Source organism: Solanum lycopersicum, chromosome 12 (genome assembly GCF_036512215.1).
Source record: "Solanum lycopersicum chromosome 12, SLM_r2.1".
Taxonomy (NCBI): domain Eukaryota; kingdom Viridiplantae; phylum Streptophyta; class Magnoliopsida; order Solanales; family Solanaceae; genus Solanum; species Solanum lycopersicum.
Window position 1 is genome coordinate 64,194,474 of NC_090811.1, and position 15,409 is coordinate 64,209,882.

General features: G+C 38.7%; 3 protein-coding genes across 3 annotated transcripts; all 3 read right to left on the bottom strand.

Moving 5' to 3' along the window:
* Positions 1–7,756: 7,756 nt before the first annotated feature.
* LOC138340517 (uncharacterized) lies at positions 7,757–8,323 on the bottom strand. Its single transcript, XM_069292243.1, has one exon. It carries the CDS (start codon positions 8,321–8,323, stop codon positions 7,757–7,759), a length of 567 nt encoding a protein of 188 aa, XP_069148344.1.
* A 2,237-nt stretch (positions 8,324–10,560) lies between these two features.
* On the bottom strand, positions 10,561–11,175 carry LOC138340518 (uncharacterized). The gene has a single exon (XM_069292244.1). It carries the CDS (start codon positions 11,173–11,175, stop codon positions 10,561–10,563), a length of 615 nt encoding a protein of 204 aa, XP_069148345.1.
* Positions 11,176–11,763: 588 nt separating this feature from the next.
* LOC138340519 (uncharacterized) lies at positions 11,764–12,234 on the bottom strand. Its single transcript, XM_069292245.1, has one exon. It carries the CDS (start codon positions 12,232–12,234, stop codon positions 11,764–11,766), a length of 471 nt encoding a protein of 156 aa, XP_069148346.1.
* Positions 12,235–15,409: the final 3,175 nt, after the last annotated feature.

Sequence of the window (15,409 nt, forward strand, 5' to 3'; positions counted from 1 at the left end):
GTGTAGGAAGTTTCTACAGAGGCACGTAGGATAGGAAGAATCAATCTTCCCAGCCTTAGACGAAATTCCCACCCATCTAAAATTTCTGCATATGACAGTTACAAGCGACACCTGTCCAATACTTGTCATCACAAGATTTAGACTAAGCTTTCAATAACTATATTTCTAACAGATGAAATCTAATTTTGAATTACATTCTTATCTAACCAAAATAACAATATTCCTAACACTTAGAATATTTCTGCCTATATATTAATACTTGTAATATTTCAGCCTTCTTCCAACACTTAAAATATTTCACCTGTCTTCCAACACTTAATTTTATTTCAGCAATCTATGTGAATGTCTTTGCCTTGCCATCGTCAAGTCTACAACCTTGCCTTGTCAAGACAACGGACTGTCTTGTCTTGCCGACAACTTCTATCCACACGTAAGTCTTGCACGTCCAAGTTGCCTTGCCAACACCCAAGTGCATTGAACTTTTGTTGCAGTGTTTTCCTCCATACATGCCAATACCAATGCCCAAATCCTTGACATCCTGCACGTACTTAGATTAAAGTAAAAATTACGTAAATTACATAGTGTAAAACATAGATTACCTCTTATCCCTACTCTTTTTCAATTTACAAAAAATCTTATTTTTAATAAGTTTCGGATACATATTAAAACCGTCTGATACATTATATAGTATGTCATTTTATCGGTTTGTTGCGTGATTTGTGGGATTAAAAACTAAAATTTAAATTAAATCCTACTTTTAATACGCTACAGTTATTGGTCCCATAAAAACCGCATTAACTTATGTGTTTCAAACATCAGTTTTATCCAATATAAAACACTAAATTAAATTATAATTTTTCATCAGTGATCGTCTCAATTTTTTTTGCAGAAACGATATTCTTAATTTCTTTGAAGGTAATTTTGTGAATTTTCGTAATGAATATTACGATATTGCTAAGACATTCAGGAATATGGGAGAGTGAGGTTACATACAATCAATACAAAAGTGATAGGATAGTAGTTGGGGAAAATATTTCATATATGAATCTAATCTCAGCAATTGCTACTGAACTAAGTATTGATGAATTTAAAAAAATATTATTATCTGATATATTGTAGAAGGCAATTCTTCTTCGATGATAATTAGGAATGATGTGAGTGTGAAGCTGTTTATAGAAATAAAGAAGTAGGAGGTTGGATTCAGTATGTATCCGCTTTGCATCGAATTTTGAATATCCATGGTTAGAAGATTATGCAAGCTCTTAGACTTGTTTTCAACCAATTTCCGATCTTCAAAAATATAGATTTGTTTAGAGTTTGAAGTGATTATTTAAGTAATCTCGATACTAAATGACGGATGATCCATGAATTATTAGAAAAATAGAAGAATGAAAAGAGAAATCGAAGAAGAACACAATAACTTTCAAGAATCTTGGACGAAAATGGCGGACAGAGTAGACGAAAATGGCGGACAGACAGAAAGCACTGTTTTATCGAAAAATTATGATTTCGAAAAGAGTTTGTTTTATTTTTGACTTTTAGGAGTCGCCACTTAATTTTTAAGGAAAAATTAAGAAAACTATTGTTTTCAAAAGACTTAACAGAAAAATCGATTGAAAAACATTTCAAAAGGGGTTCGGGATTCCTATTAGTGTCTTAGGAAGGTGTAAGGCACCTAAGACACTCCGCTAACTTACGATTTTCCGACGATTAACAATTTGACTATTTTATTATTTTGCGATTTTGAAGTTGAACTTTTGTTAGAGTTTCATTTAGACAAATTTTACAAGTTTGGCAACATTTATTGTTTTAAGATTCTGGCAAATTTTCAATTAAGGTTAAAGCTCTTTAAATTCAAACGAACTTGTGAAATATTATAGCTTCAAGATTTCGCTAAAGTTGAACTTTTTTAAAAAAACTTTTACTCCAAGCAATTTTTCAAACTTAAACATCTATCTTTTAACACTTAAATTTTAGTTTTAATCTTGATAAAAGTAGAGAGGCGTTTCGACGGGGTTGGAGTTTTCTAACCTTAAACTAACGACAAATCTAAACAAACGCACAAAAACAAGTAATAAAGAGAAAGAGAGAGAGGGAGAGAGAGAGATTTGGGTCCAAGCTCGGGTTCTGTTCGCCTTGACCGAGTTTGGACCCACCTGTTTTCGGGTATTTTACTCATTCTGTACCTGTCCTAATCTAAACATGCAAAATAAAATAAGAAGAATGAAAAAAAAAAGAAAAAAACGACAAAGGGCTTATGCCCGTTACAAAAAAAAAATACACAAATAAATAATGCAAGTCTTCTAGTTCGTCTTCTTTAAACTTCTTCAATCCTCAAGGATTTTTGAATCTGCACTTCTATTTTTTGATAGGTTGACTCGATGGAAAGGGTTTGGGGAGCCTTTGCGGCTCTTCCGATGCATAGAGAAAGATAGAGCCCCAAAATGGACTCGAGAAGGTGTTCCACATGCAACAAACAAACATGAATTAGCCTATGAAGCGATAAAATAACCAAACATATCTTGAGCAAACCTTCGAATTCGAGATCCTCCTTCGTTCTTTTACAGCGAACGAGAAAGGAAAACGAAGTATTCTCGAAAATACGCAACAAACGAAATAGCTAAAATTCCTCTTCCAAACCTAAAATCGCTAACCCTCTAATCTGAAGACGGGTGGGGTTTATATAGAAGAAGAAAATTAGGGTTTTCGTATTTTTGGGCGGGATTCGAATCCGGGACCACTGATTTCAAATTTTGAAATCCTTTCCGTTAATGGAGCAACACCTTTTTCTGAAAATTTCGCCCTTTGCAGAAAATGGGAGGGAGGAAGAGTGGTTGGGATCGTTCCAATCGTCCTTGAGGCGAGACGTGGAATGATCTCGCGCTTCAAGGACGAGACTCGCCTGGCAAAGCTGAAACTCCAGCTCGCTCTGCCGCAAGGCGTACTGGCGAGGGAGAGAGGAACGTACGCGTGAGGGAGACGCGAGAGAGGAGAAACAGATGGGTGCTTGTGCGTGAGGGAGACGCGAGGGTCGGGGATTTCGCGTGGGGGAAGGGGTTTCCGTTTTGGGAGTCTGTTTTTGCTGCTTCTTTTTTTCTGGGTTTTCTGTTCTTTCTCATTTTTTCTGGAAATGGCGCCTGGGGGGGGAGTTATCGCGTGGGGAAGGGAGATGAAGGAGGGGGAGATGGGTTGGGTCGGGTGCCGGGTCGAAGGGTTGGGTCGGAGGGTAATTAGAAGGGAAGGTTGGGCCTAGGCGTTGGGCTGGAAAAGGTTTAAAGGGTTGGGTTGGAGAGATTGGGCCTGGGATCAATTTGAGAGCTTAAAATCGGGTAGTGGGCCGTCTGGGAATTATTTTGGGTTTGGGAATTAATTTGGTGGGGGCTGATGGGAAGTAAAACTTAGGAGGGAAGGGCCCAAATATGATTCTTCCAAATTAAAAGGGAAAAAGAGTTCAAATTAATATGAGCAAATCGATTTAAAACAAAACGAAGAACTTATTTATTTGGTAATAATAGTGATTCAAAAGTATAATTATAATTTAAATAGTAGTTTAAATAAAAGCTTTAAATGTATATTTTGATGGGTTTTTTTTTGAAATAAGCATAAGATATACTATTTATATACATAATTATGCAAAACACATATTATCGAAAGTTATGTTAAAACGTATTCGAAGTAACACAAAATTCATGTATTATATTCGTAAAATTTATAAAACTAATTAATTTAAATTATTTGGAAAATTTTAGGGAGCTCGATAATTAATTTATACCAACGTGGGTCAAAAATTGGGTGTCAACAACTGTCCCTCATTTTACTTGGGTTGATGCAAGCAACTCGAGGAAAATGAAATTGACCGAACCAATTTTGACCAACTCCATTCGCTTTTTAAAGGAAGAATTTGACAAAGGGTTTAGGAATTATGGTCGAACCCTTGAAAACGGTCTCCTATATATCTCAGGCTATATGAGAATTCAGGCCACTTGTAGTTTGATAAGCTTGAGTTAACGCATGATTTTGAAAGAACCAAAAGCCATCTCGATACCGAATTATGAAGGTATCGAAATGCTCGAGAGTAGAATTCGAGAGCGAATGTTGGAATACAGCCGAGTTTTCAACATTGAATCCGCCTACATATCCTCAAACCTTCAGGAATCAGGCTGTGTGTAGTTCGACTCGATCGGTGGAAAAGGAAATCTATTATGCCAGATAACCTTTGGTTTTGGACAAGTGACAAATTAAACGAGTATGAAAAAGAGGTTTGTAACCTCTTAGCCATGAATGTGGCGCGCTTCACACCCATAATTAAGAACTTACACGGACATAATTTCAAAGCTTTTGACGCATTGTCACTCAGATTGGAAACTTGCTTCCAATAAAACAAAACTTCCGGAAGCGAGACAGAAACTGACAGAACTAGAGAAAAACCCGTATGCCTCGAGAGGGGTGGTTCGATCGTGGTGGAAGTCGCTCCTCTGCTCGCGTCCTAAGAGTGTGATATTCCTCTTTGGACTGTGCCCCAGTTCGCTGCTAAGAAAAAGTTCCACCTTGTGCTACATCCCTTTTGATGTCGTCCGCACCTGTGGGTTTTTTGAGAATTCATCCTTTTGGATGCTCTCGACAAAGACTGAGATAAAACTCATCAGCTTAAAGAATGCAATTAGGATGGGAGACAGTGTCTTTTTACCATGTCGACACTTCATTGTTCTCCTCAATATTCAACGTCGACTCGATCGGTCTGACATCTAGCAAATAAAGCTTATGTCTTGTGCTTTGTAAATAAAATCTTCAGTGTACTCTTCGTTTGATGCTAAAATAAATAAATAAATGTTGATGCGATATTGATGTCTCTTTTGTCGTTATCTTCGATGCTCTTCTTGATGTTTTGTTTTATCAAAATAAAGAATGCGGTTGAGGCTGATGGATAAATATTGCTCTTTCTTTATCCGTGTATGTCCATCTTGCGGGGCATGAATATATTCCCGCGATACGTAAATTCCCGCGAGACATGAATCTTCTCGCGATGCATAACTTTCAGCAAGGAATAAAATCTACTCGCGATGTGCAAATTTTGACGAGGCATGAATTCTTCTCGTCGTGCATAATTGTTGACCCGCATTGCATGATTTTTCCGCGATGCATGATTTTCAACGAGGCATGGATACTTCTCGTGATGCACAAATTCCAGCGAGGTATAAATCCTTCTCGCGATGTATAAATTTTGACGAGGCATGAAATCTTTTCGTCGTGTCTAAATTTCAGCGGGGCATAAAATCTTCTTGTGATGTATAATTTTTGACGAGGCATGAAATCTTCTCGTCGTGCATGATTGTTGACTCGCAATGCATGATTTTTGCAATGCATGATTTTCCGCGATGCATGATTTTCACGATGCATGATTCTTCAGTGTATGAGTTCCGCGATGCATGATTCTTCAGCAGTATATGGCTTCTGCGATGCATGATTCCGTGATGCATGATTCCGCGATGCATGATTTTGCGATGCATGATTCCGCGATGCATGATTCTGCGATGCATGATTCCGCGATGCATGATTCTTCAGCAGTATATGGCTTCTGCGATGCATGACTTCCGCGATGCATGATTTTTGCAATGCATGATTCTCAACGAGGCATGGGTCCTTCTCGCGATGCACAAATTCCAGCGAGGTATAAATTCTTCTCGCGATGTACGAATTCAAACGAGGTATAAATTCTTCTCGCGATGTATAAATTTTGACGAGGCATGAAATCTTCTCGTCGTGTATAATTGCTAACTTGCAATGCATGATTTTCACAATGCATGATTTTTCCGCGATGCATGATTCTCAACGAGGCATGAATCCTTCTCGCGATGCACAAATTCCAGCGAAGTATAAATTCTTCTCGCGATGCACAAATTCAAGCGAGGTATAAATTCTTCTCGCAATGTATAAATTTTGACGAGGCATGACATCTTCTCGTCGTACATAATTGTTAACTCGCAATGCATGATTCTTCGCAATGCATGATTTTTCCGCGATGCATGATTCTCAACGAGGCATGAATCCTTCTCGCGATGCACAAATTCCAGCGAGGTATAAATTCTTCTCGCGATGCACAAATTCAAGCGAGGTATAAATTCTTCTCGCGATGTATAAATTTTGACGAGGCATGACATCTTCCCGTCGTACATAATTGTTAACTCGCAGTGCAAGATTTTTCCGCGATGCATGATTTTCCGCAATGCATGATTTCCGCGATGCATGATTTTTCAGTGTATGAATTCCGCGATGCATGATTCTTCAGCAGTATATGACTTCCGCAATGCATGAATATTTATATCGTCTCCGTGGATAATAACGGCAAGGCGATCTCCAAATAATATATTGACCTGATCGATAATGGTAAAATAATAATAGCATAAGCATCTCTTCTGAGGTAGTACATTGTCTTGATCGACAATAATTATCTTGCTTTGATAACGCAATGCAAATAGCGTCCTCTCCAGAAATCGTGAAATCTTTGCTGAGATTCCTGTTTGATTCACTTTTGGATCTGGCCAGGTACTTTGCAAATTTCACATTGTTGAGAATGGTTTGAAATAAACAAACACATTCACAAGCATCTTGACACAAACTATATGCATTGCCTCCCACTTTCAGTAAGAGCACTGATTTTGGAGATAGTTTTCTCCTCTTCGGGAGCTCTCTGTATCCGTCCGTCGGGATAATTCGGCCTACTTCAAAGCAAAATTATAAACCTGCATCCACAGAAAAATTGTCAGTTTTAAAACGTACTAATCTGTGTCGATTCCTTCAGTTGTTTTCTCCTGGTCTTGGTATCTCCGGTTGATTTCCCGATTTCCGGACTCTTGATAGATAAGAAAAGATATCTTATGCCAAAACAAATGAAACATAAGAGGGAAAATTTTTAAAAGAAATGAGAAATCTTTAAGAAATAGTATGTTGAAAAGGTCACTGTCAAGTCATGTCCTATCAGGCTTTTCGAGCTCCTTTGAATCTGACACTTGCTGATGAATTTCAGAGGCATTCCGGACTTGTAAGGAAGACCCATAACGAAATTTTGAGGCCATCCTCAAAATTTAAGTCCCAGTTTACTATCTTGCTCATCTTTCCATTGTTACCGAACAGATCGCGGAATTTTTGAGATCTTCTCAAAAATTCTGTCCCAGTCGCAAATCTCGAAATGTCTTTTTTGTCTGACTCGCTGAAGAGGAGACTTCTTCTGGAGAATTTTTGAGTCCCTCTCAAAAATTCTGTCCCAATTTCTATTGTAAAGGGGAAATAGAACTTACGAGATATATGACCGAGCCCTTGTGGCGCCTACGTATCCCGTTGAGGCAGGAATCAGGTCAAACGTAGTTCCCCTTAAAGGTTAACAAGGATAAAACTCACAAATAAAACCGATCGAGGCCGACAAAGGCCACCTACGTATCTCATTCTTGAGAATTCAGGTCGAACGTAGTTCAGATACAAAGAAATGATCAAAAGGGGGGTAAATGGGGTGACCGAAGCCGACATGGGCCGCCTACGTATCTCGTTCTCGAGAATTCAGGTCAGACGTAGTGCGTACTGTAGAAATAATTAAGAGGATAAATGGGGTGACCGAAGCCGACAAAGGCCGCCTATGTATCTCGTTCTCGAGAATTCAGGTCAGACGTAGTTAGTTACAAAGAAATTATAATGCAAATTTGAACAAATACAAGCAAACAGAACGATTACAAGTAAATAACAGAAAAATGCGAAAAATTAAACTTCACGTGTAGTATCTCTTGAAAACATCTGAGTTGATAGGCTTGGGCCACACAGTGCCATCCATCTTGGACAAGACCAAAGCATCTCCAGATAGTACTTTACGAACCATGTAGGGACCCTGCCAGTTTGGTGCGAACTTTCCTTTGTGCTCGTCTTGATGAGGAAAAATACGCTTAAGAACCAACTGACCAACTTCAAAATTTCTGGCTCTTACTCTTTTGTGAAAAGCGCGAGTCATTCTTTGTCTATACAACTGGCCATGGCAGACAGCGACCATTCTCTTTTCATCAATCAAAGCTAGTTGATCAATCCGTTTGCTAACCCAGTGCGCGTTGCTTAACTCAGCTTCTTGGATGATCCTCAATAACGGTATCTCGACTTCAACAGGTACGACTGCTTCTGTTCCATATACTAGCAAGTATGGAGTAGCCCCAGTCGATGTTCTGACCGTCATTCGATAACCCAGTAGAGCATATGGCAACATTTCATGCCAACCCCGCTGTTTGTCAATCATTTTCCTCAAAATCTTTTTGATATTCTCGTTGGCGGCTTCTACAGCTCTGTTCATTTGAGGGCGATAAGCAGTTGACTTTCGGTGGATAATCTTAAATTGTTCACATATCTCTTTCATTCAAATGACTGTTGAGATTTGCACCGTTATCAGTAATGATGGATTCTGGAACTCCAAATCTGCATATCAGATTGTTGCGGACAAAATCGGCCACCACTTTATTGGTTACCGACGTGTAGGAGGCTGCTTCCACCCACTTGGTGAAATAATCAATGGCAACCGAAATGAATCTGTGTCCATTAGAAGCGGCTGGCTCTATAGGACCGATGACATCCATTCCCCATTTTCTTTGTCGTAGTCGTCAGCCTCGTCGCCATTTACCTCATTTTGCTCGTTTAGCTCATGACATGACATGACATTGATAGGCTTATAACTTACATTACTGAAATCATAAACAGACAAAATTAGGAAAGTAAAATATAACAAGCAATTAAATAAATAAAGTCAAAATAAGGAGGCTTTCATTTAAATCAAACAAAATGCGAGCTTGGGTCATGGCACAGGGCCGTGTCGCCCTTTTTAAACATCACGACAAAAATTCAAAATTCAAGCAATTAAGAAAATGCAGAAATGGTGGGTCTCGGGCCTCTTCCGGACGACCACCGATTTTGGTATGCACAAAATAACTCCTTTCTACCACAGAGTTCAGGACATCAGGATCGGCGTAGACATCCAATTTTGCAGCATCTCCCCTGGTTCCGCATCACGAATGCCAGCTGGCTCAGCCTCCTCCTCGATGATGGAATTGTTCTCCTTGAAAAGGCCACAGATTCCTTCCCCGCCATCTTCGTCTGTTTCTATCATGTTGGTGTTTCCACCCCCATGATTCGGCAACGGATTCGTGTTGACGTTCGGCGCCGCAGGCTGAAGGGAGACCACTTCCTGGTCAATCACATTCCTGGATCTTGTGCTTGAGGTTGATGTAGTCTTCAGTATCATGTCCAACACTGTTGGAATGATAAGCACATCTCTGCTCCGGTCTGTAGAATCTGGAGTTGACATCCACAATCTTGGGCCCCACATGGTGGATGTATCCGACCGCAGACAATCTTTCGAACAACTTGGTTCTGCTTTCAGCCAACACGGTGAAGCTTCTGGAGGGCTTTTTCTCAAACCTGGGGCGAGGGGGATCATACCCGCTCTGTTGAGGGGGAGGGACTTGTTGGTAACTGCGGGCGTTTGGTCGTGGAGCTTGGTAATTTGGATGGGGGCTTTGATATGCTGGGGTTTGTATTTGATATGCGGGGGACGATGCTCGATAGCTTGGCTGCACATTAGCGCAGCTGGGAGTGACATTCTGGTAAGGGGAGGGACTTGATAAGCTTGGGGGTAGTTTGGATATACGGAGGGAAAATTTTGGGGAATTTGGGGTGGATCTTGATACGACAAAATATGGGGATCTGGATAAGTGGGGGCAGCATTGTAGTGGTCGGAATGATTTGATTGTGAACGGTAGGCTTGATGAGGCTTTGATGGAGGGTTGGAGCGGCCTTGGGGACGTGGTAAGTTTCTGGGGGCCTTTCTTCCCCCATGTGAGTAACGTTAACCTCCTCTCTTTTCTTCCTTACCAGTCCGGAAGACCCAGGCGATGTAGACACTCAGGCTATCTTTCCCGACTTCAGGCCATCTTCGATAGTCTCACCTACGTTGACTATCTCGGCGAACTTGGCGCCGATTAATAAGATGACTCTGTCATAATACTCGGGCTCCTGCACCCATATGAACACCTCTACAATCTCCTTTTCTGTCATTGGAGGCCTCACCCTCGCTGCCTCCTTCCTCTATCTGTACGCGAACTCTCAATAGCTTTCTGTGGGCTTCTGCTTCATCTTCTCCAAGGAGTACCGATCAGGGACTATCTCGACGTTGTATGCAGATCTGTCGATGAAATCCTTAGCCAGTGCGCTCCAACTGGGCCATTGTCGAGTCTCGTGGGACGTGAACCATTCCAAGGCCTCACTGCACAGGCTCCGGCTGAACAACCTCATCAGCAACGCTTCATCTTTTCCAACTTCCATGAGTTGGTCACAGTACGCTCTTAGGTGTGCCATGGGGTTGCCCACCCCTCCGAAGGTATCAAACTTCGGGATCTTGAACCCTTCAGGCAGGTTCAAGTATGGGTGGATGCATAGTTCTGTGTAGCTTAACCCGGCGACGTCTGGAGTGCATTGCAATTCTTTCATTGCCCTTTTGATCTCCTCCTTTATGTCTACCTTCGCTTCTTCCCTCACCCTTCACTCTCTTTCTTGCTCCTCATAATGGTCCAACTCGGAGCCGTGCACCTCATGCTCGGCCGGGACAGGGACTTGAAAAGTGGTTCTTTTGGGGAGGGGTGGGGCTATGGATGGGCTTAGGACGTTCTGTGCGGTTTGATAGTTTTGCGGATAATTTTGGGGATTGGTATTTTGGGTTAAGTGGGGGTGCGGTGTTTGGGTATTGAAGGCGGTGGGATTTTGGGTTTGATTTTGGGGTAGTGGGGCTGTTTGAGTATTTTGGGGGTGTGGTGGCATTTGTGGAGGATTGTTTGGAAGTGGTGAGGGAGTTTGATAGGAGACTGACGCATATTGGGGGTTTTGGGCTGTTATATCTACCCCAGATGGGTTGTGCACGGGTGTCGATAGACGGTGCTGAGTAGGATCCGAGTTGGACGAGAGGAAGTATGTAGGAGGTCTCGCGTCGAGAAAGTTGGGGCCAAACCCGGGCGGAGGAGTGTCTTGCCTCCGTTGCATCGCTACCCTCATGTCAGCTATTTGTTGCATCAGCTGCGCAATAAGCTCATTCTGCTCTGCCGCGGTGAGCTGAGCCACCACGACATCTGTGAGGCTGACTTGTTCATTATTGTCTCCCATGTCTGTATTTGCGTTTGGTCCGGGGAAGGAATCTGCGGGACCTTTTGATCTGGTGAAGTAGGGGTGATCTGCCAGCTTTATCGACACAGATCAGTAAGAGGTACCTGAGAGGTGAAACAACTCAAAGGCAAATTTGTTAGCGCATATTTGAGTACAAAATACATAATATCGCACAGAAAACAGATTAAACACATAAGTCGCTTTGTTTGAGGATATCTTAACCCACGAATAAGGACGGAAATATATTCTGAACAAACAGGAATTTGTTTGTTTAGCGCTATCTCGGGAAAGCTGAATCACGTTGAGCTATGGTCTTCTTGCAGCTGTCGTGCGATGCCCGTTGATCTTATCTTCGTATCTCCGAGACATGGAGGAGAATGAAAATTTTCTGTGATAGGGGTCGGGCCGGGAAGGCTGCCTACGTATCTCACGGGGAAAATTCAGGCCCAACGTAGTTCGGATTTTAGGATGAAAAATTTTCATTCATTCTTTCGTTGTGATTACAAGGGAATTGAAAAACAACATTGAAATTTCTAGAAGACAACATTTGGCGATTTCTTGTCTTGTGGCTGCATCATTTCTTTCCTTTCAGACGGTCGGAAATGGAGGCTTGTAGACGATTTTTTCATCATCGTCCTCCTCAATTACTTCACAGCCGGGGTCACTGTTATATGCTCCCTGATCGCGGGCGAGGTATTTTCCGCCCTTTAAGTTGCTATGGGTCGCCAATTCCTCGTCGAGTGCCGCACTTCTGGCCGGCAACACGGCAGTCTCAATATCTATCTTCGCTTCTCTCGCCTTTCCTTCGTGTATCTCCAAACGAAGCAAGTTCAACCTTTTCCTTAGTCTTTCGGTTTCCATCTCAACCTCCTTCTTTCTTTTCATCTGCGACGCCAGATCTTCATCCAAAGTCGTGACCGCAGCTTTGTAGATTGTCGTGGTCATGTCTACCTTAAGCCCTTCCTCTTTAATCTTCTGAATTTCTCGAGTGACTTGCTCGATTTTTCTTCGCACTTCCTCCTCAGTGAGCTCCGTCTGGATGTTCTTGCCTTTGTCCATAGCGGTGATTCACCTTTCCTGAGACGATAGAGCGGTATTTAGGATTTGTGGTATGGGAGATGGATTTTGAGTGAGAAACTTGAGACTTGGGAATTTTGGTCGGACATTTATAATAGTGGCTTCTGTATATTCTTTGGAATTTTGGCTATACTTATAAATCATAGCTTGCCTCTCCAGTACATGGTCTCAGCTATGTCTGTTCCTCCAGATCTCCTCTTATCAATTTCCTCTGGAGCTTCACATACTACATGTAATAGCCGATTAACATATTAAAAAAATACTAAAATTCCTATTTTCCCATAAATCTAATCTGACGGATACATTATTAAATTAGAATCCTAACTAATTAAATATAACACCTAAATTTACTCTTTATTTTCCCCAAATAAAGTAGAATACTAACCAATTAAGTCTTACCCCTAATTTTGACTCTTTATTTTTCCCCAAATAACAAAACCTATTTACTCCACTCACAAAATTAATGCATCAAATCAAAATTTGTGCTCTCTGTTCGTCCGCCATTTTCATCCAAGATTCTTGAAAGTTATGTGTTCTTCTTCGATTTCTCTTTTCATTCTTCTATTTTTCTAATAATGCATGGGTCATTCGTCATTTAGTATTGGGATTACTCAAATAATCACTTCAAACTCTAAACAAATCTATATTTTTGAAGATCGGAAATTGGTTGAAAACAAGTCTAAGAGCTTGCATAATTTTCTAACAATGGATATTCAAAGTTCGATGCAAAGCGGATACATACTGAATCCAACCTCTTGCTTCTTTATTTCTATAAACAGTTTCACACCCATATCATTCCTAATTATCATCGAAAAAGAATTGCCTTCTACAATATATCGGATAATAATATTTTTTTTTCAATTCTTCAATATTTAATTCAGTAGCAATTGCTGAGACTAGATTCATATATGAAATATTTTCCCCAACTACTATCCTATCACTTTTGTATTGATTATATGTAACTTCACTCTCCCATATTCCTGAATGTCTTAGCAATATTGTAATATTCATTATGAAAATTCACAAAATTACCTTCAAGGAAATTAAGAATATCGTTTCTGCAAAAAAAATTGGGACGATCACTGATGAAAAATTATAATTTAATTTAGTGTTTTATATTGGATAAAACTGATGTTTGAAACACATAAGTTAATGTGTTTTTTATGGGACTAATAAATGTAGCGTATTAAAAGTAGGATTTAATTTAGATTTCAGTTTTTAATCACCCAAATCACGCAACAAACCGATAAAATGGCATACTATATAATGTATCAGACGGCTTTATTATGTATCCGAAACTTATTAAAAATAAAGGAATTTTTGTAAATTGAAAAAGAGTAGGGATAGGAGGTAATTTATGTTTCACACTATGTGATTTACGTAATTTTTACAACGTAATTTTTACAACCTGAATATACAACTTAAGGTTACATATTCTCCATATTTCTCTTATATTTTTAAAAAATACTAAAATCCCTATTTTACCATAAATCTAATCTGACGGATACATTATTAAATTAGAATCCTAACTAATTAAATATAACACCTAAATTTACTCTTTATTTTTTCCAAATAAAGTAGAATCTTAACCAATTAAGTCTTACTCCTAATTTTTCTCTTTATTTTCCCCCAAATAACAAAACTCATTTACTCCAATCACAAAATTAATGCATTAAATCAAAATTTGTGCTCTCTGTCAGTCCGCCATTTTCGTCTACTCAGTCCGCCATTGAAAATCAAAATTTGTGCTCTCTGTTTGTCCGCCATTTTCGTCTACTCTGTCCGCCATTTTCATCCAAGATTCTTGAAGGTATTGTGTTCTTCTTCGATTTCTCTTTTCATTCTTCTATTTTTCTAATAATTCATGGATCATCCGTCATTTAGTATTGAGATTACTCAAATAATCTCTTCAAACTCTAAACAAATCTATATTTTTGAAGATCGGAAATTGGTTGAAAACAAGTCTAAGAGCTTGCATAATCTTCTAACAATGGATATTCAAAGTTCGATGCAAAGCGGATACATATTGAATCCAACCTCCTGCTTCTTTATTTCTATAAACAGCTTCATACCATATCATTCCTAATTATCATCGAAGAAGAATTGCCTTCTACAATATATCAGAAATAATATTTTTTTTCAATTCATCAATATTTAATTCAGTAGCAATTGCTGAGATTAGATTCATATATGAAATATTATCCCCAACCACTATCCTATCACTTTTGTATTGATTATATGTAACGTAACTCTCCCATATTCCTGAATGTCTTAGCAATATCGTAATATTCATTACGAAAATTCACAAAATTACCTTCAAGGAAATTAAGAATATCGTTTCTGCAAAAAAAATTGGGACGATCACTGATGAAAAATTATAATTTAATTTTGTGTTTTATATTGGATAAAACTGATGTTTGAAACACATAAGTTAATGCGTTTTTTATGGGACTAATAAATGTAGCGTATTAAAAGTAGGATTTAATTTAGATTTCAGTTTTTAATCACCCAAATCACGCAACAATCCGATAAAATGGCATACTATATAATGTATCAGACGGTTTTATTATGTATTCGAAACTTATTGAAAATAAGGAATTTTTGTAAATTGAAAAAGAGTAGGAATAGGAGGTAATTTATGTTTTACACTATGTGATTTACGTAATTTTTACTTACGTGACATTTTTTGAATTTTGAGATTTAAACAAGTCTATCTTTGACCTTAAATTTTTCATACATCTTACAAATATTTTGAACTGTCAATTATTATGACTTATAGTATCTTTTACATAATTTATAAATATATCAATTTCATTTCTAAAAATTTGAAGATTTCATGCATAAATTACCGGTCAAACATAAACTGTTTGACTCTTGAAAACAAAAAGTGTCACATAAATTGAAATAAATGAAATACTAAAAAAAAGAATTAACCAAATATGGAAGAATTTTTTTCCAAGAAGGAAACATTTTCCATTATTTTAAATTATTTCTATATTTATTATTTGAATGTTTTTTAAAGTATATATTTTTTATATTTTATTATTTATATTTTATTTTCTTCTCAATATCAACCTTTCCATGCAATTTTCTGTATTATCTAATTTTTTTTAATTAGTATGATTTTTGCTAGTATTCTAACTTCTATTTTAAAAAA